Source organism: Planococcus citri, chromosome 5 (genome assembly GCF_950023065.1).
Source record: "Planococcus citri chromosome 5, ihPlaCitr1.1, whole genome shotgun sequence".
NCBI classification, from domain to species: domain Eukaryota; kingdom Metazoa; phylum Arthropoda; class Insecta; order Hemiptera; family Pseudococcidae; genus Planococcus; species Planococcus citri.
The window spans coordinates 27,702,216-27,726,032 of NC_088681.1; the positions used below are offsets into that span (position 1 = coordinate 27,702,216).

The 23,817-nt window shown below is 33.2% G+C and overlaps 2 protein-coding genes across 3 annotated transcripts in view; both read left to right on the plus strand.

Moving 5' to 3' along the window:
* Nucleotides 1-15,863, plus strand: part of ken (ken and barbie) — a 36,895-nt gene extending 21,032 nt beyond the window's left edge. For both annotated transcript variants that reach the window (XM_065368947.1, XM_065368948.1), the window contains exons 4-6: nt 8,816-9,156; nt 9,299-9,594; nt 12,593-15,863. In XM_065368947.1, coding sequence (XP_065225019.1) covers nt 8,816-9,156; nt 9,299-9,594; nt 12,593-13,002 — 1,047 coding nt within the window. In that variant the 3' untranslated portion in view covers nt 13,003-15,863. The remainder of the gene's footprint in view (nt 1-8,815; nt 9,157-9,298; nt 9,595-12,592) is intronic.
* Nucleotides 15,864-18,541: 2,678 nt separating this feature from the next.
* On the plus strand, nt 18,542-22,898 carry LOC135848873 (axin-2-like). The gene is made up of 12 exons (XM_065368946.1): nt 18,542-18,823; nt 19,665-19,796; nt 19,866-20,145; nt 20,217-20,411; nt 20,488-20,689; nt 20,763-20,868; nt 20,943-21,121; nt 21,197-21,396; nt 21,541-21,698; nt 21,778-21,916; nt 22,007-22,213; nt 22,293-22,898. The coding sequence occupies exons 2-12, from the start codon at nt 19,727-19,729 to the stop codon at nt 22,411-22,413; spliced, it is 1,857 nt and encodes a 618-aa protein (XP_065225018.1). The 5' UTR covers nt 18,542-18,823; nt 19,665-19,726; the 3' UTR covers nt 22,414-22,898.
* Nucleotides 22,899-23,817: the final 919 nt, after the last annotated feature.

The window sequence follows — 23,817 nt, forward strand, 5'->3', positions numbered from 1 at the left end:
ACGTAAATTGAAATCATCCATTGCTCATATTGATTTTGTACTCTTAGATCAACAATTACAAAAAAAAAAAAATCGGAGAAATCCTACAAATAGTTACTAATCCTCTCTATGAAATCGTGCTCATTCTTCCATTACACACCTTGAAAATCTCCAATAAAAACTCATATCTCTGTGTATACCTACCTACGTAACAAACGCTAAAAATAAAATACGATAAATAGAAAAAAAAACTAGATACGTGTTCTTACGAGTACATTTCAAAATGTGCAGTATTTCGTAAAGAAAGAGCAAAAAAAACCTTATTGTGTAATTAGATGTGATCATCATTTCTTATTAAACACGCGGAATCGAGCGAAAAAAAAAATTCAAGGTCGAGTACTCTTCGGTATATACGGAGAATTGATAGGTTAGAATTCGTAATAATACCGCCTCAAGGCTATGGTAAAAGAAGAACAAAGAAGATTGTATTTGTACACACTTTCTCGTATCAAATTGTCAGTGTCAGTCTACCAGAAACTAGAAGCTATGAGTAATGATGATGAAAAAAATTGAAGCAGTTCCCACCCCCTCTCATTGTTTGATAGATCCATCAGTGTTGCCAAAGTAGGTACATTACAAATCGTCAATTAAGGAACTAGTTATGGGTTTATGTGCTGGCTGATGAATTTAAAAACCATTTTTAATGATCCATCCCAGTCCAGACAAAGGGAAAGCGAAACATGACTTCAAAATACATCACTATAGTAAAAATTTCAGGTGCTGAAATCCATTTTCTTATTTTTGGCGAATTTTTAAAAATTTTAATTTGTCCCAATTTTCATTAAAAAAATCGAAATTTCATCAAATTGTCTTAAATTTCTGAAATTCAGTTTGTACTTTATTTTCGATCCCCATGAGTTGATTGATGATGGTTTCGAACCATTGTGCTCTTGAACTTTCATTCTCTTCAATGTTTTTTAGAAACCTGGAAAATCCAGAAATTCTTTGCAGGCTTCAGAACGGTTTGAAACGATTCCCAATCTGCTCGAGATGTCAAAAATGTTGTAAAACCTAAATTTCACTTTTTTTACGCCTACAGGAACAATGATTTTTTTTTTGAAAAATGAGTGGCCTTTAAGTAAGTTTCAAAATTCATTTTTCAGCGATTTAAAATTTCTGGATGTATTTGAAAACTCACTGGAGGCTCAAAAAAAAAGTCAAATAGGTTGTTTTCAGGTTGGGTGATCATGTAGACCCACGTTAGAGAATTTTTTTCAATTTTCTGGAATTTATAAGTATAAATTGGTCTAATAAAATTCACTTTTGAACTTTTCAACCCACATCAACAACTACTAGAAATTTCAAATCGCTGTGAAAAGGCCAAAAATCAACATCAGCACCTATAATTTTGGTTGGTGTTTTTTGAGTTTTTGAGCACTCGCTCGACCAAATTCCAGAAATTTTAGGTGAACAATTTTTTTTTGACCAATTTGTGAATTCCAGAAAAAGTGAAAAAAATCAAACTTTGCAAGTTGAAGGTGTTAAAGTTCATTTTTTGCCCCACCAGAACAATTTTAAATTTGCTGGTGAAAATTTAAAAAGTTGCTGGAGGCTCCAGAATAGCCCTAAACTACTGATTGTTGATGTGTGAGAGTTGAATTGAAGGAATTATTTCATGAAGAAGTTTGAAAATCATCATTAAGCTGTTTTTTTGAGTTTTTTTAATTTTAAAAAATTCGCTAAAAGTCCAAAAATGAACTTTAGCTTATGAAATGTTGTTCATGGTAGTTTTAGAACATGCTCTTTTGATCTAGCTTGGTTTTCATTCAAATCGGAGAGTGTGAGTTCAGAATTGTAAGCAATAATGAAAAGTCTGAGAATTTTTTGAGATTGACAGGGGGAGGTGGAGGAGGTAAAATTTCCAAATTTACTCAACTCTTTAAAATTTTCCAATTCTATAACAGTGGTCATCTCGCCAATTCACAAAATTCCTATAAAAAATTACCTACACAAGAAAAAAAACGAACAAAAATAACAATAACCTTAAACACACGTGACGAAAAAAAAAATTCGTCATAATGAAAAAATAGAACGAAAAAATTCGTCGAATCGTAAACCTTAATTAAAAGTAATTAAATTTTTCTCAAAATAACGACGATAATTTTGGGTAAAAAAAAAGTTGAAAAAACGCATAAAGTGCTCTCGTAACCCACCTATATGACAATGAACTACTAATTTTGTAAATACCATTCCTCTCAGCCTCGAGCTCGAGCTGTATGAAAAAAATTTTCAAACCTCTCGACCTACTATTTCCCTGCAACCCGATCATTACGAAATTTCCATCCGATGTAAAAACATCGCTGCCAAGGTATCAATTATAATAAGATGAGAGAAAAAAAAAAAACAAACACAGGTATAACAATTCCGTCGTAATTTTGACACAGTCGAGTCGGCTTTCCATTATGTATTCTTCACCTAGGCCACTGCCGCTGCCGGTTGATGGCGGTTGGATCTGTGGAATCCGACCCTATTCATGATTTTTTTCACTCAACTACGCATCGAAAATTAGTGAAAGACCAGATAAATTACATAACCGAAACGATTTACCTTGAAATGCGTAAAAAAAAGCACTAGCCATGACTAAACGCACACAGTGAAAAAAATCAGGAAGAGAAGCATTCAAGGTCGCTATGCTAACCGCATAATGAAAATACCACTTTTTTCCACGTTGATTACCAATCACATCGGTTCTCTGTAGTACCAGAATATATATAAATACGCGTATGGTAAACCGAACCGCTCCGCTCCGCTAAAACCGATTATTAACAACGCCAATTTCGCTTATTATTTGGATTTTGAAAAAGGAGAAGTTTATCTTGACCTTCCTCAATGTAAAAATACATATGCCTGCTGCGTGTCGTTACGTCTACGCAAATCCACGCTGCTTTGAAAAATTTACGTTATACAGGAAACATCTCTCGTTGATGAATTTTTTTTTTTACCTACGTTTCCCTACCCTCCCCTTTGACTCACTCTTCACTGGCTGACACGTACAAAATGCGTAGTTTTTTTCCAATACCAATCTAGTTTCACGTGATTACCTAAGTCTATTCTATATGCCATAATATACGGGTAACCCTATCATATTCGTACATATATCCATGAGAGATACAGTAAATTCAACCAATGACCCTCGAATTCCCGAGTTGTTTTCGTCGATGTACCCAAAAATATACCAGATCGTAGTACGTCTCAGCTTCATTTCATCGAGCATGGAACACGATTTACATGCACTTGCAACGTGTTTAATTAAAAATTTTCACGTTACGTAATAATTAATTGGAAAATATAAATTTAAACGGGGCTCGGAATTTTATTTACGATCAAATATGCCTGCTGGTGTATCAAATATGTACATAAGTACAGCCCTTTGCCAATAAACCATTATTTCTCCTTGGGTTACTATTTCCAATTTCCAATTCGGACTAATAAAATTTTATTTTTTATTACTAAATTTCGCAGACGATCGAGAGAGAAAATTGCAAATGATTTACGATTTATTCAAAAAAAAAAAAATCGATGTTATAGGGCTGAAGGTCAATTTGAAAAACGAGAACCATGCAAAAGTGCATTCAATATCACGATGTCTTCTATAAAAATTGTTCCCAGAACTATTAAAGAAATTAATAGTGCAACGTTTAAATGGAAATTTAAAGAAAAAGTATAATGAATTATTTTAAAATTTTTCTGAAAATGTAAAAAATTCAATCAGCAGGTACTTTTTACTAAAAGAGATATCCAAACTGGCTTTGAAATTTTTGAAGCACTCAAAATCACATCACCAGCCAAAATTCAGGTGCTACTGCAAAAATTCTACATTTTATTAAATTATGGTCTGAAAAGCTGAAATTGGTGGGTGTCATTTTGACCCCACGACACCCATTTGTGAAGGAAGGGGGTGGGGTCATGTGACTCAAATTTTTTTCAATTATGAAGATTCGCCGAATTCGAGAATTTTTTGGCTGAAAAATCAAAGTAGATAAATACTCAATTTGTATTTGGAATACGAAGGACCCGGACGAACTCAAGAGTGGGAGACGAGGGGGTTAAATTCCCCAAACGTTTCAAAAATGAGTATTTTTGTAATTTTTGTACGTTTCATCATCACGCTGACTTCTCAGATCCTATGAATGAGAAACAAGCCACGAAAAATAATTTTGATCCCATGGGACCCATTTGAAAAGCTCGTGCATTCCAATTTTTTTTTGAAATTATTAAAATTTGCCGAATTAGAGATTTTTTGAAATAAAAATCAATGTAAATACTCAGATTGCATTTGGGATACGAAGGACCTTAGACTGACTTGAGAGGAGCAGGTAGAGGGGGGTTAAATGTTCAAACTTTCTAAAATATGTTTTTGTAATTTTTGTACGTTTTATCACCATTGTGACATCATCTTAGATCCTATGAATGGAATCGACTCAACGTGCTGAAATTAGGGTATGGAATGAAAGATCCCAATTTGGTTGAATATTTTTTTTTATTGATCTGATTAAAACAAATGATCTGATTCGACTTCAAATGAAATTAAATCAGAGTAAAAAATGAACGAATTACTAGAATTTTCTAATTTTTTTATAAAATTGTAGATTACTTATAGGCGGTTTTGGAGACAGGAAATTCATTTGTAGACTCATTTTGACCTCAAACTGAACAGAGACTCTCCTACGGGGAGAGGGAAAGTTTGACTCAAAAATGATTCAGTAATTAAAAATTGAATTAAAATTTATTCTTGTGGGTATTTTGGAGTTTAAGATCTCGCATACTCAGTAAGATGCAGAAAAACTATCCCAGAAAGATCTTCTACATCTCAAGTCTAGACATCCCGTCAAAATAATTCCTAAAACCTCCTTCAAGACTCAAAAACATATTGAAAAATCAATTCCACACGCTATGCAAAATGGAACTTACATTTCCACATAGTATCATGCCTACGTAACCGTCTTGAAAAAATTCTAAAATACTCGCACATCTGCGTAATTTTTCGACGCAGGTACAAGTTTAAGGTACCTAGGTACCTATAAGGTACGATATTCCGTTTTTCGTACACTTGTACTCGCACACACTTGTGTCAGACTTAGAATAAATATAAGAAGACTAAACGCGTAAAACCCGACAGAAATTTAGAAATCAATCACTTTAACGACTTGAAATAGTGTAGGGGAGGTGCACCGGGGGTTCTGTAAATTCACGTACCGGACTGAATTTACATTACTCGCAATATTTATATGAATATGCACCAGAAACTATTTGCTTTGCCATACCGTTCGCGACGTCGGATCGCGAGTATACATAACACATATGGTCGTTTCGAGAAATCGACTCATTGCTACGTGTGCCATTATTTATACTATATTTAGGCAAAGTATAGGTAAATAATATCGAGGAAAAAAATTTTCCACGCATGTCTCGTACTTAAAGAAGTAGACGTGTGTGTTTGCAGAAGTATTAAATTTTTAAGGTTTTAGGTTTAAGGAATGACGATGATGTCAACGTGTACTTAGGCAACTACCTACGTCTGCAATTTTTCAATAAAATTGTTGCTAAGATATGGATTTTGTACTCGTATCTACGAGTAATTGAAAATGGGTTCCTGATTCTCATACTGGGCGATCTGTACACTAATCTTTTCTTAAAAAAGGAAAGACAAAATACGCTCTCCATTCGTTAAAAGATGCTACAAAGTCTATACTTATGCCATCAGCTCTCCTTGAGTAGATAAAAATGGCAACTTGAAAAAGTTGTACACTTGACAAAATGGCGCTGGAAATCAAAAAAGTACCTAATTTGGCTCAAAAATCTCACGTTTTTCATCTAAAATTCAATTCGTCGTCCTTCAATTTATGATTTGGAGTGAATAAAAATACACAATTAAATTTTGCTTCAGGTTTAAATAGCAACTCTACTAAGTACAGGTAGGCAACCTGCAAGGAAATTACTTTTAGGCCGGTGAGATAATTCAAATAAGAAGAAGTCTCTTTTCTTTTACCGACCTATAGTTGACCTAGAAAAACAGGTCAACTATAGGTCGGTAAAAGAAAAGAGACTTCTTCTTATTTGAATAGCAACTCTATTTGTGTGTCCAGAACACTCTCAAACATTGAGGACACGGTTTTGAGGGGGAAGGGAGCTGAGGACCTTTCATAAATTGAAAAACTTTTCTGTAAAATTCTTGCATCTCATTGTCTGTTCAAAAATTTTTCAGCATTTTTTAGAATTCTGAGTTTATTTAATCAATTATTGGTAACACTGCTTTTTAACATGAACTTTGTGGGAATTTTCTACGTGAAAATTTTTCGACTCTGGATTTGAATTTTTATTCAGAAAGTAGCAAGGGGAAGAGGGTAATTATTTTCTTATGCTTGAGAATATTCGAACTTGAATTTGAGCAAATAGATTTTCAATGCTTACTATGGAATTTTTGAACTGGCACTCTTCGATTTGAACGAAACCAAGCTTGATTGAAAGACCATGTCCTAAAATCCTCGGTAAGCAAAATTTCAGGACCCAAATTCGATTTTTAAATATTTTCATCAAATATGAATTTTTGAACAAAATGAACCAATGTGAATAATTTCTTTACTTTAACAACTCCCACAATCAACATTTACTAGTTTTGGGCCACTCTGGAGCTTCCAGCAATTTTTCAATTTTTTCCAAAAAATTCCAAGCATCTTGGAATGACCAACAATGAACTTTAACCCTTGGGAGCTTTTTGAAGCCTCCAGCAAGTTTTCAAATTCCTCCAGAAATTTCAAATCGCTTTTCAGACTTTAGGGTGTACAACTGTGGCCGGTGCTTATTTGAAACTCCTTAAGCCGTTTTAAGTGCTTACTGCAGAATTCTAGGCGTGGTTTTTCAAAAATCAATTTTTTGACCAATTTTGTAATTTCTGAGAAGACTTGTTGAAGGCTTCAAAGATGTGAAATTAAGATTGTTTCCGAGTTGGGTGATCTTGTAGACACCCTCAGACGACATTTTGCAGAAAAAATCACTCCTTTTATATCTTCTTTGAAAATTCAAGTTACTAAAGCTGTTTTTTTTAAAATTTTAATTACGTACTTGATTTTGTTTTTTTTTTAATTTTCAAAAATTGTCAAAGTCTTGCTATTTTACAAAAGTAGTAACAAATACCGCCTTTTTTTAAGTTACCAAAAATCCTCAATTCCACACTTTTCGCTAAAAATTGCTAAAAAACGCGTTTTTTTGCAAAAAATTCCTAAATGTCTAATTTTTTTCAAAAAATGCCCAAAATTCTCGCTATTATTGTCAAAAATTGCCAGCAATATGAGCAGAAAAAAGTATTGCTTTGTTGAGAAAAATTGTGAAAAAGTATCACTTTTTTGTCAGTAATTGCCAAAAAGTATTCCTGTTTTTTGAAAAAATGTTGACCAAACACCCCTCGCTTTTTCACTTTTTCTCATAAAAATTGCGAAAAAAATTTCACTTGTTGCCAGTCTGTAATTGCCAAATTCTTCTTAACAAAAATCCTTGCTTTTTATCTTTTCTTTTTTTCATAAAAAATTCTCAAAAATCTCGCTTTTTGGCCACAAATCTTCAAAAGTACATAAGGTATGTATCTTTTTTTGCTTATAATTCCAAAAAACCCTCACTTTTTTAGCAAAGTTGCTCAAAACTTTTGTTTTTTTGCCAAAAGTACCAAGAAAAGAAGCCCTGTCTTTTGCTAAAAAAATCTCGTTTTTATGTTCTGCTTATTCTAATTGTACAAATTTCTATCGAGTTTCATTTTTAGATTTTTATTTAAAAGAAAAAGTTCTGGTTTTTTTGATGTTTTTTTCTTAACTAAAAATTTTTTTGCCCTTGTTTTGTCACTTATTTAGTCAATAATTTTTTTGATTACTAAAGTTACTTTTTTGAGGGAAAAACTGAGTACCAGTCCTGTTCTTGATGTGTGAAAGTTGAACTGAAAGGAATATTCACATTGGTTCACCCAGTTCAAAAAGATTGATATTTTCATGAAAAAGTTTTAAAATTGCTCTTAATTTCTTTTTTTTTTAAATTTCAAAAAATTTACCAAAATTCCAAAAATTAATCTCAGGACTTTAAAATTTAGTGATGTGGAATTGAGAAAGCTAACAATGCTAACATGTTTCTTCGTTATAGCTTAATTTAGTTCAAATCAAAGAATGCCAGTTCAAAAAGTTTCCTTGTTCGCAGAGGACTTATTTTCAAATTCAAACACTTTTTTCGCGCTGTTTTTCGGGCTACCCTGTACAATGCAACATTCATTTCTGCAAGTTATGATTATTCCAAGGAAGAGAACGAGTGTAAGAGACAGGGGGATAGGTTAAGACACACGAGCTTTGCTTTAACGATTGTTATTCATTACTCGGCGTCGTCGACACAATAATATCTTATTCGTCACGTTGCTCAATTCGGTGTAAAAATGATGGAAGAATTCACCGAGGCACGATGTACGAGTAATTAAAGATTTTACTCAGCGTTTCGCGAATTGAAATACGCAAAACGGTTTATAGATACGAGGAAAGTGGTAATTTTATCGCAACGTGTTCGTTATTTTTTCCTGCTTTTTTTCACGGCGATTAATCAATTGTCGCGAGTCGCGACAAAGTTGAAGTTTCGTAGAAAAGAAAAAAAACATTTGTCGAATTGCGGAAATATAGGGTGTTGATGTTTCCCGATAGGGTGCTACCCTTTTTTTTTTGTATATAATTTAACACTGTTTTGTGTAGTATTGTATAGAACCTACCACATTGGGGTTAATTTTTATATTTTGAATTTTTTTTTGACACAGTTCGCAGATGTACACAGAAAAGCGCGTAGAAAAAGTTCGCCCGAATCTAGCGACACGTTTGTTAAAGAGAAATCCCATTTTGCTCTTAGTCATCTGCAAGATCGCAGTAATTGGCATATTAGTTTGAAGAGGAGTTCTTCGGAGTTAGATTATTATTCTCATATTAGTCCAGATGCCGATGAAGATAATAAAATACCCGAGGATTTAATACATCAGCAAAATATGCCGGATAATTACGTTGTTACCCCGCACCGGAAACGTAGACCGGGTTTCCATAATTCACCATCGCAGAATCCCTTTTCGCCATCTTATATAGACGAGATATCGTATATTCATCATAGGTAAGATCATAGTCGTGTGTATGGCAAGGTCGATGTGTATGACCTATGCCCTGCTTAGTCAGTGTTAGACTGTTATAAAATAATAGGTACATAATGCGCTTAACGTATGTATTAATTACCCGATGCGGATTTCTTATTACAGGTATTTTCACCCAATGAACACCTCAACAGCTCCATATTTAACGGATAGATCATCGCATACGCCACCTTCACCTTCACATACTCACCACGTGCCGCACCTGTTGAATTCCGTCGAAGAATTAGTGGTCAAGTATAGACCGCCCAGCGAAGACCGTTTGACCGCCGCGCCTGCCGGCTCGCCTGAGTCCAGTCCTTACCATATTGATGCTAATAATAGAGATAGTCCGTGGCCCCATTGGACCGCACCGCCTCAAACCATGCTACCTTTTGTTAAAACAGAAAATGCAGCTTTATCTGGTACTTTTTAATTTGTTTTTCAAGTTTAATATTATGTAGAACTGAGAAGTTGGAAAAAATTATTCGCAAAATTGGACTCGAAATTTAGAAGTATTTGTACCTACCAAATTTTGGTGAAATCATTTTCATCAAAAGCTGGGTGGGTACATTCTAAGGCTTTTTGAAAGAATTTGGTCAATTTTCTTATTTCTTGGATAATTGTCAAAGTAAGCTTTCGTCTGATTTTGTGGATTGAAAAATTGAAAGTTCTCTTAGAGAGAAACGTTTTCAATGAAATTTAAAACATATGCACTTGATTAGGGGCGAGGGGGGTGGTAAGAAACCCAATTCCAAAAGTATACTTCCCTATTCATGTGTTCCAATATGTAAATAAAAATAAAAATCGATTAACCTCTCTTCGATTTGAACGGAACCAAGCTAGATTGAAAAATCGTGTTCTAAAGTTCTTGTAACCAAAATTTTAAGAGCTAAAGTTCAGTTTTGGATTTTTGGCGAATTTTTGAACATTAAAAAAATTCAAAAAAAAACAGGTCAGAGATTAATTTTGAACTTTTCCATGAAATATGATTTTTTTGAGCCAAGTAAACCAAAGTGACCAAATTTGTCAACTGCTTATGTGTTTTATATATTTTTTTAAAATAAAAAAATTGATTCTCGCCATTTTTGGAACCCCTGAACCAGCTTCCGAATAACCCACCAGGCCAAAATTCATCTATAGACTAATATCAACTCGAAATAGGTATATTATTATTGAATTTTGGGGACATTTGAAGCTTCCGATTTTTTTTTCTCATTTTTGTCAGTCAGATTTTTTCAATTGGGAAAAAATCACTCCTCACAGGTAGAAAAATTAAAGATTTTCAATTTCTCTGAAATTGATATATATGATGTATTTTGAGTTGATATTAGTCTATAGATGAATTTTGGCCAGATGGATCACAGGAAAGATGGTTCAGGGGTTCTCAAAATGGCGGGAATCATTTTTTTTTTTTTTTTTTTAATATTATAAAACAGAAGAAGTTGACCAAATTGTTTTGAATTTCGATTGATGGTGTAGTTGGACGTCTTGTATGACATATTGCGAGAAAAAATTTTCTTGGCCAAAATTGACCCATTTAGGCGAGAAAAACCATGAAAAAATCTGTTTTTTGTATTTTTAAAAATCTTCCACTTCTTTAAAAAATTCTGAAAAAATTTTAAATTGTACATCTAAGTGAGATACACAATATATATATTTTGAGTTATTGGACTTCTGAAGCAAGTTACCCAAAATGCGGTTGAAAAACTAAAAATTCGCGTTTCAGACAGAAGATATGCTTGAAAAAATTCCAAAAAAATTCCATGAATAACCCTTGGTGGTGTCTTACACTCCTGTCAGTTTGAAAAAAATCAGATGAGAACTGCCAAAATGGAGAATTTTAACCTGAAATTTAACGCCCTTTTGAAAGGGTTATGGGTGATTTGGTGATCAAATTTCAGCTTTTTACGGCAATGGGATAAAATTTTCAAAAATAGGTCAAAAATATAAATTGGAATTCATTTTCTGAAATTTGGTCTTTTGTTGTATTTTGGATCTTCTTTTGATTTTTCTCATCTCGTTATTCTCGTTCCAACCAAATTTCATGCCTTCCTTGTACAAATATTTTGGTATTGCTCGTATTTTGCTCGCGTTACTTGTATAACTGTGCCTAAAATTTAAAATCATCGGCAACTTGTTCAACTTGTGCGTTGAAAATTTCATGACGTAGGTTAATGTGGATGTTTGAAATCGTTAAAAGGTTACCTAATCGAAAGTTTGAATTACTTATCATTTAAAAATTTTTCCTTGTTTTGAATTTTTTTTTTCAAATTCTATCTATCCCAAAAATTACGATTATATTAACATTCTTATGCGTTTTTTCCATAATTTTTTTGAAAAATAATTGTGAGCTCCATTGCACCAAAATTCAAGTTCTCCCTCATTTTTGGCATAGCCTGTATTTGTATCCAGAATATTAATTTTTTCTTAGGATAAATGGAATTAAATTTCGATTTTTTTCTGTCATTTACTATCAATCGCATAGTAAAGTTGCCAACTTTTTGGGCCTTGGGGTACACATTTACTTGTACCTGCATCCAATTTTGTTAAAAAAACTTCGATTAGCAAGTTTTATTTACACGTAAAGTCAAATCACATTCAAATTACATTTTAAGTGGTTTCATTAAGTTACAAAATTAATAATGAAATACAAAATCACAACGTGATTTTAATTTTGTTATTTAATTTTGGTATTTTGGTGACTTAGTGTTAATTATTTACCTACCTAATTTTTAATTTAATTTGGGTATTTAGGTATAGGTATTCCAGGCATGAATAATTATCCATTCCATATCCCCTATGGAGGTTTTAGACCTAATTATTACGGTATTTTTAATTATATTTTCCTATCCCTGTGTGTGTTTGTAGCTTTGATTGTTTATTATTAAGATCTCGAAAAATACGAGGTATGCCATTGGCATTTTTTGAAAAATTTGAAACTTGCAATTCTCGTCAAAATTCAACAAATCAGGGACCACTCTAAACAATTAATAGTTTTGTGTGATGAAAAAAAAAACTTTTTTTTTTCTTTTTTTTGTCTGCTGTCCGTTTACTCAAAATCTGGATCAAAATTAATTTGGCTTATGTGAGGAAAAAATACAAAAAAGTCCTACTGTATTTTAATTTAAAAAAAAAAAAAAAAAAAAAAAAGTGTAAAAAACCTTGAAGCTGAACAAGAAATTGTCCTTTTTTACTGTGCTTTTTTTGAAGTGCGATGACAATGATTTCAGGTGGTACTTCTACCTATCTCTCAGAGACCTTTGAACCTTTCAACCCCCTGCTTTTATTTCAAAATTTCCACAATTGAAATCATTGTCATCACGCTCAATCGATTTCTTGCATTTATAATAACATCTTGTGCATCTACGAACTACCTTCTGAGAAAAAAACATCCTTACTAAAACGACGTGTACATTTCAGGTACTGATAAAAGTCCACCAAGCAGATCAGAAGCCGATGACACGCCACCAGAAAACGATACCGGTAAACAAAGTTCATCAGGCGGTTCGAGCAGAGAATACCGTTGCTCATATTGCGGCAAACAGTTCGGCATGAGCTGGAACCTGAAAACTCACCTCAGGGTTCACACGGGCGAAAAACCATTCGCTTGTCGACTTTGTGTAGCTATGTTCAAGCAGAAAGCTCACCTGCTTAAGCATTTATGCTCGGTGCATCGTAATGTTATATCGAGCGGCGATAGTGATTCGAACCAGTTCAACTGTTGTTTCTGTCAGATGAGCTTTGATACTCTACAAGAGCTAATCAGACATTTCTCCGGACCTCATAATAATTTATTATTAAGTAAAAATCTGCAAGAACAAGTTATATGAGTTAACTGAAGACAGTTTGGGTTTTGAGAGGAATTTTTTTTTTTTAGTGCCATTCTGACTCGATGACGAGTGTATACCTCTATTTCAAGGTAGTTTTTATTTGTGTTGTTTTATAATTTTTCTTTTTTTTTTTCTTTAAGTCGTAGCGTGTGTGTATTGTGTGTGTATGTATCGACGTGTTTTTTTCCCCTTGCTCTGTTCATACGCCACGTGCATGCTGCAGAGCGACGCAGAGTCGATCGAGTACGAGTACGCGTTATTGATTCTTAGAATTATTTGATATCGAGGTAAATTGTGTATGATTTTTATTTATTCATTTTTCTCTTATGCATATGCGATTCGATAATGATTAATTTACCCATGCTTTTTTTTTTCGTAATTGAATCTCAAGAATTGATCTCAGTATGATTGTAATTATTTAACAGTAGTTGAACGTTGATTTATCTATCGTTGGTCGAGATTATTTTTTATTTTGAGATCGTTTTTCAATGACGGTAGTAGTTTGACGATATTATTTGCAATTGTGATTCCATTTTTATCGTACTGCTACAAATTGACCAATTTTGACTCTCGTTTGGTTTTATCGAATTAAAGTAAAGCGCTCAAATGTGGCCACCTTAAGGTTTTTTTTTTTAGATAGATGCTACGTTCATATGTATTAAAGTTCATTTCGATAAATTTTATGACATTTTTAGAGGAACCAAAGTTTCCAAAAAATTGTTGGAGGTTTCAAAAAACATTCAAAAATTTTCTGGAGGCTCCAGAACTGCTCAAAACGGTCCGAATCCATTTTTATTAAATTCGGAGAGTCGAAAAGAGGGTACATACCGAATTTCAGCTTTCTAGATCAACGTGATAGAATTTCGATTTCTTTAAATTTACCAAAAATCGAAATTTTGGTTGGTGATGTATTTTTGCATACTCTTTCGATCTCTACCTTGGCTCTTGGCTCTAGAGTGGTGGTCACATTTGGGCTCTTTACCTTATCTATCCCAAAACTGAAATCAAACGAAAGGTCAAAGTATATTATACAGAAATAGTTTCTTGATACTTATTTATTTAAAAACCCATCTGTTCAATATCCCTACCATCAAGTTTTATATTGTAGTGCTAAGGAAATTCATCCTTTAAGGAGGTGTTATGATCTCATTGCAATATTAAATAAAATCTTGTAATTTAATATTGTATTTTAATAAATAAGTGTATTTGATAAATAATATTCAATCAACCCGCCTGTGATATTTGGTAAAATAATGATTCGAAATATTCCAAAAACCAATCATTATCGATAAAAACCTCAAAAAAATTACCATCATTAGGGAAAATTGATAATTATGTGTAAAGATATATATATCTGTAATAAATTGGCAAAACCCCGTCAATAAATCGACTTGCTCGAGTATGCCCTGTCATCGTGTCAAATCGTAAAAAAAAAAAAATTAAAATAGTTTAATCATCGCGCTAATAAATTGAAGAGAAAAAAATCGTCCGGTTATATCTTGATTGAACGACAAATTAACCTTCCATTCAATTTCTCGTACGTTTGCCATTTCATTAAATTGAAATTGTAAGTTGAATTTTACCATTGCTCATTCTTTACTAGGAATTTTTTCTGTGACGTTGAAAGTGGCCCCAGTTTGAATTGTATTATTATCATTTCGTGTTCCAATAATAAGTACGAGTAAAAAATAACCCCCAAATGCGAATGTACGTACTTTGTAGTATGTAATACCTATTTGAGTAATGTAAGTACCTACGTAGAGGATCCCATTAGAATACATATTTTTATCAACCGAACTACATTTTGCAAGGATGCATTTTCAACTATCAAAATTGAAACAATAACAATAAAAATTCTAAATTATTATACGAATGGTAAAGTACATTTTTATATACTCATCTGTACGTTAAAATATGTTTCCAAATACCATATTGAATGATCTGGTTCCATTTATTGCCTATAGAGAATTAGAAATGAACTATTTTAATTAAATAAGAAAAAAGCTCGATCGGTGTAAGTTTATAAAAATAAACAAAGAAGGATTTTTTTCTCAAAACGCGAACTGTCTTATCATAAGTTTCCTATAGTAATTTTTAAGCGTGTTAAAATTACATCGTACTTATATAAAATATACTTTGCAAGTATATGGCGGCATAAAACAGGTCGCAGTTTAACGTACCCAACGGCCAGTACATAAATTTTAATACTGCACTCAATTAATTGTTCACATCCGTCGAGTTGAAAATCAGTTTAAAACACAGTTTACCATAAGAACTTTGTGAAGTTTTGCCTCAGCAATGAGCACGAACGAGTCGCAGTATTAAAATTTAACATTGGTATATTTTTATTTTAATTGATAGATTTTATTACTTTCTGATCTCATAAAAATAATTTTTTTTTCTTTTTATTTATCTTAGAGATATGTATAACAGAAGAAAGACATAAATAAAATACCTACCAAAAAGTTCATGTATAAGATCATACGATATCTTCGGTACCGTCTATGAAGATTGAAGAAAGAGTTATTGATGTAAAAAAAAAAAAATGTGTACGAATAGTCAGTATGTATTTAAAACTCGGGATTTTGAGAAGTACATTTTTATGAAAATTTTTACAACGTGAAAAAATGATTTGTGTGCAGATGTTTTGTGGAAAATCATGGCTTTCGTACTTATTTGATCACACGTTGCTCTCGCGTAAATTTTTTCTTCGCGTTTTCCAACATAGATAAGCTAACGCTGCACATAATAACATAAGTTTAATAGGTATTATAACAATGTAAATTACTATGTTAAAAACAATTTTCAGTGATTCTCATTTATGTAAATACTGTATTAATAAAATGAAAAGTATTTCGTTAGTGTTTTTATTCTTCATGTCGGGGTAATTTTAAAGGAATTTTTAAAAAAATGGGATATTGCCTATGGGTGAATACTGAAATCACCAATGATGCTCCAAAAATATTGGTGTCACTATTTATGGGTAATATAATCTCAAAGCAGAAATAATACCTACTCCTGATCAAATATTGGAAATGAATTTCTTACAAGTGCTCGAGACTTGAGAGTTTAATGTTCTACTGGAAAAATGGTAAATTTCTTGCCTTATGCATGTTTGCCCCTTCAATTTATACACAGACAATTCTACTCACACAACTGAGCGTTCGAATAGGATGCTTCGTGTAACGTACCACTGATTGTAAGCAACTCGGTGTCAAACATGGATTCAAAAATTTATTAAGTTTGAACCCAATTCAAATTTGAGCAAAATTAAACCAAAAAAAAGGGGGCTCAAAAACTTGATTTTTAGCAAAAGAGTTAGACAATGTGGACTGTGGAGTCTAGGATGACAAATCTGAATCCTAGAGATGGAACTCATTGAAATGACCCACATTGATTTAAATGATACTACTAAGTGATAAAGAACATATAATATCCTAAAACCTCCCAACCAAAATTTCAAATTTTCAAAATTTTCCTATTCGTAGGGAAATTTTTGCAATTTGCACGAATAGCTGCATCTTGTCTAAAACCAATGCCCTAACTCTGAATGTCATTAATGTCATTATTTTTCATCATTCTGAAGCCTCCAGCGAGATTTTCGATTCCTCCAGAATTTTAAAATTTCTCCAGAAGGTGTGAAAATCCGAATGAATTTTTAAAATTTGAACGAACTGCTGTTTCTAGACTAAAAGCAGCCCTCTGAATCCGAATTTCACTGTTTTTTATAATTCTGGGACCATTTCAAAATTCTGCAGGAGAGATGGAAAATCGCGTTGAAATCTCCAGAATGACTCGAACTTGTGAAATTTGGATTAGAAGGGTTGATATCAGTTTCAGGATTAATTTTTACTAAATAAATATTCCTTATTTTAAAAAAAAATCATAAATCGCCCGAATTTGTCAGACTTGGATTTTTAAAAATTCGCCACAAATCGAAAAATCAACCTGGGCAGGTAAGATTTCGGTTATGGTGTTTTCAGACCATGCCCTATAGTCATTTGCTTTTTCCGAAAATCGTGATCCCGTTTAAATCGAAAGTGAACACCTCGAGAAGTTCCCAGCATTTTTTTTTCGGGCTAATCTTGAATTGATTTTTACTTTTTTTTGGTAGAAATCGATTTCAAATAAATTTTTCGCGATGATTCTAAACAAATTTTTCCCATGATGATTCAGAATAAATTTTCCGGAAGCGATGCAGAATTAATAATATTGAATGAATGGCAACTGGTGGTAGGTCCATCGGAACCTTACCTACTTGAAAAAAATACTCACTCGTCGCTCGTAACATGAATGTAAATTATAAGGCATTTTGCATAAGAAATGGACGACGCCACTCGTTTTTACTGTTCAGTTCAACGTTCAACGGTAACAATAGTTAGAAAATCAATTTATCAACTTGACTTCGAATGGTTTCAAATGCCATTACTGTCACTGGGATTTCGAGAAATGGAATAATGGACAACATTTTCCAAGAAGAAAGTTTACTTTTATTTAGAAATGATCTCAATGGTTAGTTGGTAAGATATAGGTAGCAGTCACTTTCTCATTATCTGCCCTTTTTTTTCTTCTTACGGATCGGATGAAATCATTTTAGATTTACTTTTTTTTTCTTCAGTGTGGTTACCCAGCTTATACAGATGCATTTAGTTTAGAAGTTTCCGAACTCTTGAAAAAGAGCCTTTAAATTATAAAATGAAATAAATGGGTAATACAGTACATATATTGTTAGGTAGAAAATGTATCGTAGTTTCTCCTTTGCTTTAAATTTTTTGCCATTTTTTCTCTTCTGAAGGCATTGTGGTTGCACATCATATAGCACAAAGGAAGATAGGAATGATGAAAACATAATTGAAAATTATTGATGATTGAAATCACTACAAAAATTCTCTTCCCAAGTTCCCAAAGCAAGATTGAATTCAATTTTGAAATTATTTTTATACTATGTACTAATCCTAGAAGGAAATCAAAAACGTAGAGAATCGTTGTAAAAATGGACAAAAAATTTGACGAGAGGAGAAAATTCGAAAATGACACTGGCAGCTTGTCATCATTAATGTGATAATGTGTGATACAAAAATCAAAATGTGAAATCTGTAGGTATTGTATGATCAATTTCAAGATCATCTTGTCAAAAATCAAAATATTAATTGGCAATTAATATAAAATTCAACCAATTTTTTAATTTTAATAATTATTGTAATTAATTTTTCGTAATTTTTGAAAAATTGTTACGGTGTTACGTCATCAAAGCAGTGTTTCATTTGAGCACCCAATTCCGAACATGCTTCCTATTGCACATAAGACTTCCAAATTTTTAATAAGAATCTCCTAAAATTTTAATCGTAAATCATCTACTTGTTTTTAAATTAAATATTCCAATTGCTGACCACTGTAGAATATAATTTTCACCGCAAAATATCTCTATAAAATCGTTTTTCTTTCATTTTCAAAGTATCATGATTTACGAAACTGGAGGAATGTGTTCGAGATGGCAACGTTGCTTGTGTTTATTTTCGTATTTTGTGTACATAAACGTAATGTTCGCCATTGATTTTTACCTGTTGTGAATTTTCTCTCTTTCGTTCTTAATTTTACTTTTAATCATGTCAATGAGCTTTATTCTAATTACAGTTAGTTTCACTAACTATTAATAGTTTAAGTTTAGTGATTCAGTGTTGTTATCGTCATGGTGGTGTAAATATTTCTCTTCAATCTCGCCCAGTTGCTCTCATTAAAATCAAGAAAATCAAATCTTCGATCTGCGCTATGGTCTTCGATGAAATCTAACCAGAATCTAATCTAATAAAACTAATCACGAGTAAGTATAAAACTCAGTTTACCAAAATATTTTATTCTTATTACAGAGATGCATGTCGAATGAAATGAATCGTGACCTGTGGGTTATAACACAACAGCATCCAAACACCCTCGTTCGTAACCTCGACCAAAAAAAAAGTAAACTGCATCATTATCGTCGTAAACCTGTCCAAATAATCTCGCAGTCTGCGAAATAATCAATCAAAGTGAACATACAACATAGGTCATCCTGGAATTACCTACCTATAATCTTTAGCAAGACGAATTTACAACTTGAACCGTTTTTTTTTTGCCTTAAATGAAATTCCAGGAAAACAGTTTCAAAGTAGACCGTTTTAGCAGCAATTGTTTGTTTTCTTTTTGTATTGAAACGTAGGTTTGGTTTTTTTCTTTTCATTCTTTTCGGTCACGTTCGTAGAATTCGTGGTCGAGGGAGTTTTGCGGCATTGGTCAATACAAAAAAGTTTCACGTCGATGGTCTAGTCAATAAAAAACGCCGACCTTTGTAGGAGTCGCTCGAGCTAAACAATGCGAAAACTGTCCCGTCCGTTCTTTTGTTTTGGTCTCCGGGATACTAAAAGCATGCTATAAAAATGACATTCGACGTTTTGAAATGTTTTGTCGGTAGTTTATTTTCGACCTCGGGAGGGATGCGTTTTAGAGAAAGCAAAAATCACTTCTTGTTCGTATAGAGAAGCTAGTGTTAGTCGTGAAATGGTGCTGTGCTTCGTGATGTTTCCTTCTTAGTCGTTTCGAGAATAAAATTAGTGCAATATTGGCAAAGTTATACCAAATTCTTTTTTATTATGTTAACATTGTTGGTTTCTTGTTCTTTCTTATAGTGTTGGTTGAGTACGATGTTATGCGACTGTTATCCTAATTGTAATTTATTGTCAGTTTAAAAATGACGTCTTCGACTCCAACATCTGATTCGGAATATCCGTTCGTGCTGAATAAACTGCCTCATGATCCTGGTACGGTTTGATTTCTTACTGCGTAGGATTTTCTTTCGAAGCTGGAATACTCATGTTAATTATTTGCAGAACTGGAAGCAGCGCCTTTTGGATACGAACCCGAAGGATCAAGCTGCTGCGGCGAATCGATTTCTGAAGATGATACTTTGAAATCGTCATCGTATTCGAAATGGTTTAACAACTTGCCATCGCTGTTGAACAGCAAAAGCGGTCTAAAAGCTTTTCAAAGGTTTTTGGAAAAATCAAATATGAACCATTTCCAAATGCTGAGGTTCCTGTTCGCATGCAAAGGTGTATCTGAATCAAAAGAGCAGAGTGAGAAAGAAGTTCTACTCAAAGTTATTTATCAGTAAGTGTGATTCATTCGATCTTTGTATCGTGTGATCAACTTTCATTAATAATGGGTGTTTTTTGAAACAGAACGTTCATTTCCAAAAACGTATTTGATATTGAAAAGTGCCAACGTGACGTGGTCGTGGCCCATTTCGAAGAAAATAAACGCGGTGAGCCTTTATCGGCGAATATTTTCCACGATATTTGTCGCGATATAGAAGAAAAAATGAAAACCGAAATGTATCCGAATTTTCTTACTTATCAAGCGGAGAAACTTCAAAGGTGAGTTGATTATTTTTTCGTAATTAATGCGAGTTTTTCTTCGAATGTTTATTCACCTCGAATATCGGTTTTGTAGAAGTAAATCGAGCTCTCGTAGCAATCACGATTGCAAGAAGCATTTCTTCGAGCAGCGTCGTAGCACTCACTGCCAAAGTAAGCCAGCCGGTAGAGTAATCGATGCCGCTCTTTTGGAACACGCTAAGCCACCGGAACCGGAAACATTCTACAAAGTTTTGATGCAAAGATTAGAGAAGGTTAAAAACGAAGAAGAAGATAAAGTATGCATATTCCTTTGATCATTTTTTTATACGTATTGGAGTTTCGCTTATTGTTGTGTGTATTTTTCCATAGACCAAAGTATACAGAAGCCAACCTGATGAGATTCCCCCTCTAAGGGATGTATTAGCGCGTGTAATCTCAGAGAAAGTTGAAGATAATAATTACGAAGATATTTTAGGTACTTGGAATGTTTCGTTTTTATTCATAGTTGAATTCAGAAATGGCATACTAACGATTTATTTCGTTTATTAGATCAACATATCGATAGAGTGCTGCCAGACGATGAAAATAATGCTTCTAGTAATTATGACCTTCATAAATACTCAGAAAGCAAGAAATTTAACCTGGCCAAGAATCCTGTTATGTTTAAAGATCCTTACACGGTCCCTCATCCGTACAACGGAACTGGACCTGTGCGACGAAGGACTAAAGTAAGCAATCGAGTGAAAAATCCCTCACCGTTTACTCCTTGTTTCTCGATTATTAATTCGCTGATATTTTTTTAGGACGTGTATTCTATGTTTTCTTCGGATTCTGGTTTCGGTACCGGTTATTATAGTGACGAAACTAGACGAGATTCGGATCACGTTTCGTCCGAACGATATCAGCCTCGCAAGGTGAGCGAAACTTGGGCCAGTAGACAAACTCTCGCTGATAGCGGTACTGGAATGATGTCTGAAGAAGAATACATCCAGTATAATGAGAAGTAAGTTGAAGTTTTGGAAAATTCCATCAAGTCTTGCTCCGGGGAAATTATTTTCTCACTGCGAATGTTTCCCTGTTCAATTCTGAACATGAAGTCTGACCTTTTGTATCGATTTACTAATTCTTGTTTCATCTTTTCGTACAGAATGCACGAAAGAAGAGATAAATGCAGAAGCCACGTCAGCGAAGGAAACAAGTATAGAATGAACCATGCCAGTGAAGCAGAAAAATACAGAATGAATCATCTCAGCGAAGGAGACGTTCGTTATAAACAATATAACTTCAACATGATGAGTTACAGGGGTACGTTGATTTCAAACTCGAACGACTCGATGTAATATAATGATTAAAATTTGACCAAATTTTAATTCCATTGTTTCAGATCGTCACAGCTTTATAAACGATATACCTTCCGTTTCGATGAATTCTATCCATTCCATTGATTCGTACGCTCAGGCGGAGGAGGAGCGTAGACGCAAGCTTCGTAATGAAATGAGGCAGAAATTAAAATCTCCATCTTGGTAAAATCATAATTTCTATTCTGAAAACTCTAAAGTGTGTTCTTTTATCAAGACTCGAATTTCGAATTAAAAATTTCGGTTTGGTTTCAGGTCTGAGAACCCCCACCCAGGGCAATCTGTTACGGGATACTCGAAGAACAGGATGGAGAATATGCAGCAGAGAGCCGATGATTCTGCTGTCACGACCGTCGTTTACAACTTCAGCGACGAATCATTACCCTACCGAGTAAAAGTACCCGGTAGTCGTATAACGTTGAAACAATTCAAAGAGTTTATGCCGAAAAAAGGCAGTTACAGGTAAACAATCGTGATTATTTAGTCTACAATACCGAAGTTTTTATTCGTTTACTGACGAAATGTGTTTGAATTTGTTTAGATATTTCTTCATAACACCTTGCGAAGATTTGGGTGCCGTCCAAGAAGAAATTACTGATGATCATCGTGAATTGCCTTTGTGGGAAGGCAAAGTAGACGCTCGTATTAAAACTATTAAATAACAATCTGGGTTATAAGGTGCTAATAATTTTTCGATAATTACCTAATTTTAATTACGCATTTTTTTTCGTTTTTAATATTTTAGTACGTAAAAGAAATACTTCGATAGGAACGAAAGAGGTACTTAATATTTTATGTGTTCGAATTGTGTTTTTTGTTAAAATACGATCTGCGCAGTAACTTTCATTAAATTATTTTTTAATCGCAAAATTTTTAAATCATTTTTTTCTAATTTTTTACTTTTTAAATGATCGTCGTATCGTGTTTACTGAACAAATGTTTGTGACAATCATGTAGCCTATGTTTATATAAAGCGTAGAACGCATCAGCTAATACAGTATTTTCGAGCTATTTTTTTTCTTTTTCTATTATTAGTTATTATTGTTATAAGCAAAATATTGTGCCTTCTTTTGTGATGTCAATGTAAATGTTGTCTCTGTGTGGATGATTATGACATTTGCAGCAATAAACTGATATAATAATTTTAGTCGTGGTCAGTTTTTATTATTATTTTTTTTTGTAGAACGAAGAATTTATATCAATTGTTAGAAGAGAATTTGATTAGGGGGTTTTACGAAAGTGATTGAAAATTGCAAATTTTAATTCAATGAAAATTCTACAGATTTTAGTTTCTGAATTTTAATGGTTGATTTTCAATCAATTAAATAAGTTATGATTGAAATAAAAAGTTAGTCAGAAGATAATTGTATCGATGGATGTATGTATTATGAAAGTTGACTAACTATAGAACATCTGATTTTTTTCGAAATTTACAGTGAGTTTCTTATAGGATGCACGAAAAAAATGGTCATCATCGGCCCCTCACCCCCTTGAAGGTGGTGGGATGGGGTGTACTTACCGACAAGTTAAATTTCTTGTCGTAATGCACAACTTAGAGGTCCAACTGCTCTGAATTACTGCAATTTGGAAAAAATCAATTTGCAACGTTCTAAAGGTAATTGAGAGCAGTTTAAAACGTATTTGCCAAAAATTTCCAGGAGTTGAGTTCAGGGCTTAACTCGGTTACTATAGTTACTTATAAAAAGTAGCTTTTAATTACAAAATAGGCAGTAGGCACTTACCTACTTATTGAAATTGAAAAAAAAAAAAAAAAATACGAGTACATAACATCATCGCTTAAAATTTCCAAAAAGTGTTGTATCTGGCCAAAAATTGCTAAAAATTGTTGCTTCGTTCTTTCTCAAAAATTGCAAACGTTGCGTAAATATTATTATTTTTTATTCGACAACGTAGTCGATAAAATGACATCGCACTCTCGTTTATTATGCAGATTTTAAATTTGAAAATACGATTTTAAGATCGTTGAACTTCAGTTCATTCGTACGCTGACGTTTGTATTGGCAAAATGTAAAGTGGAATGACCTCTGTAAATGTTATAAATAAAA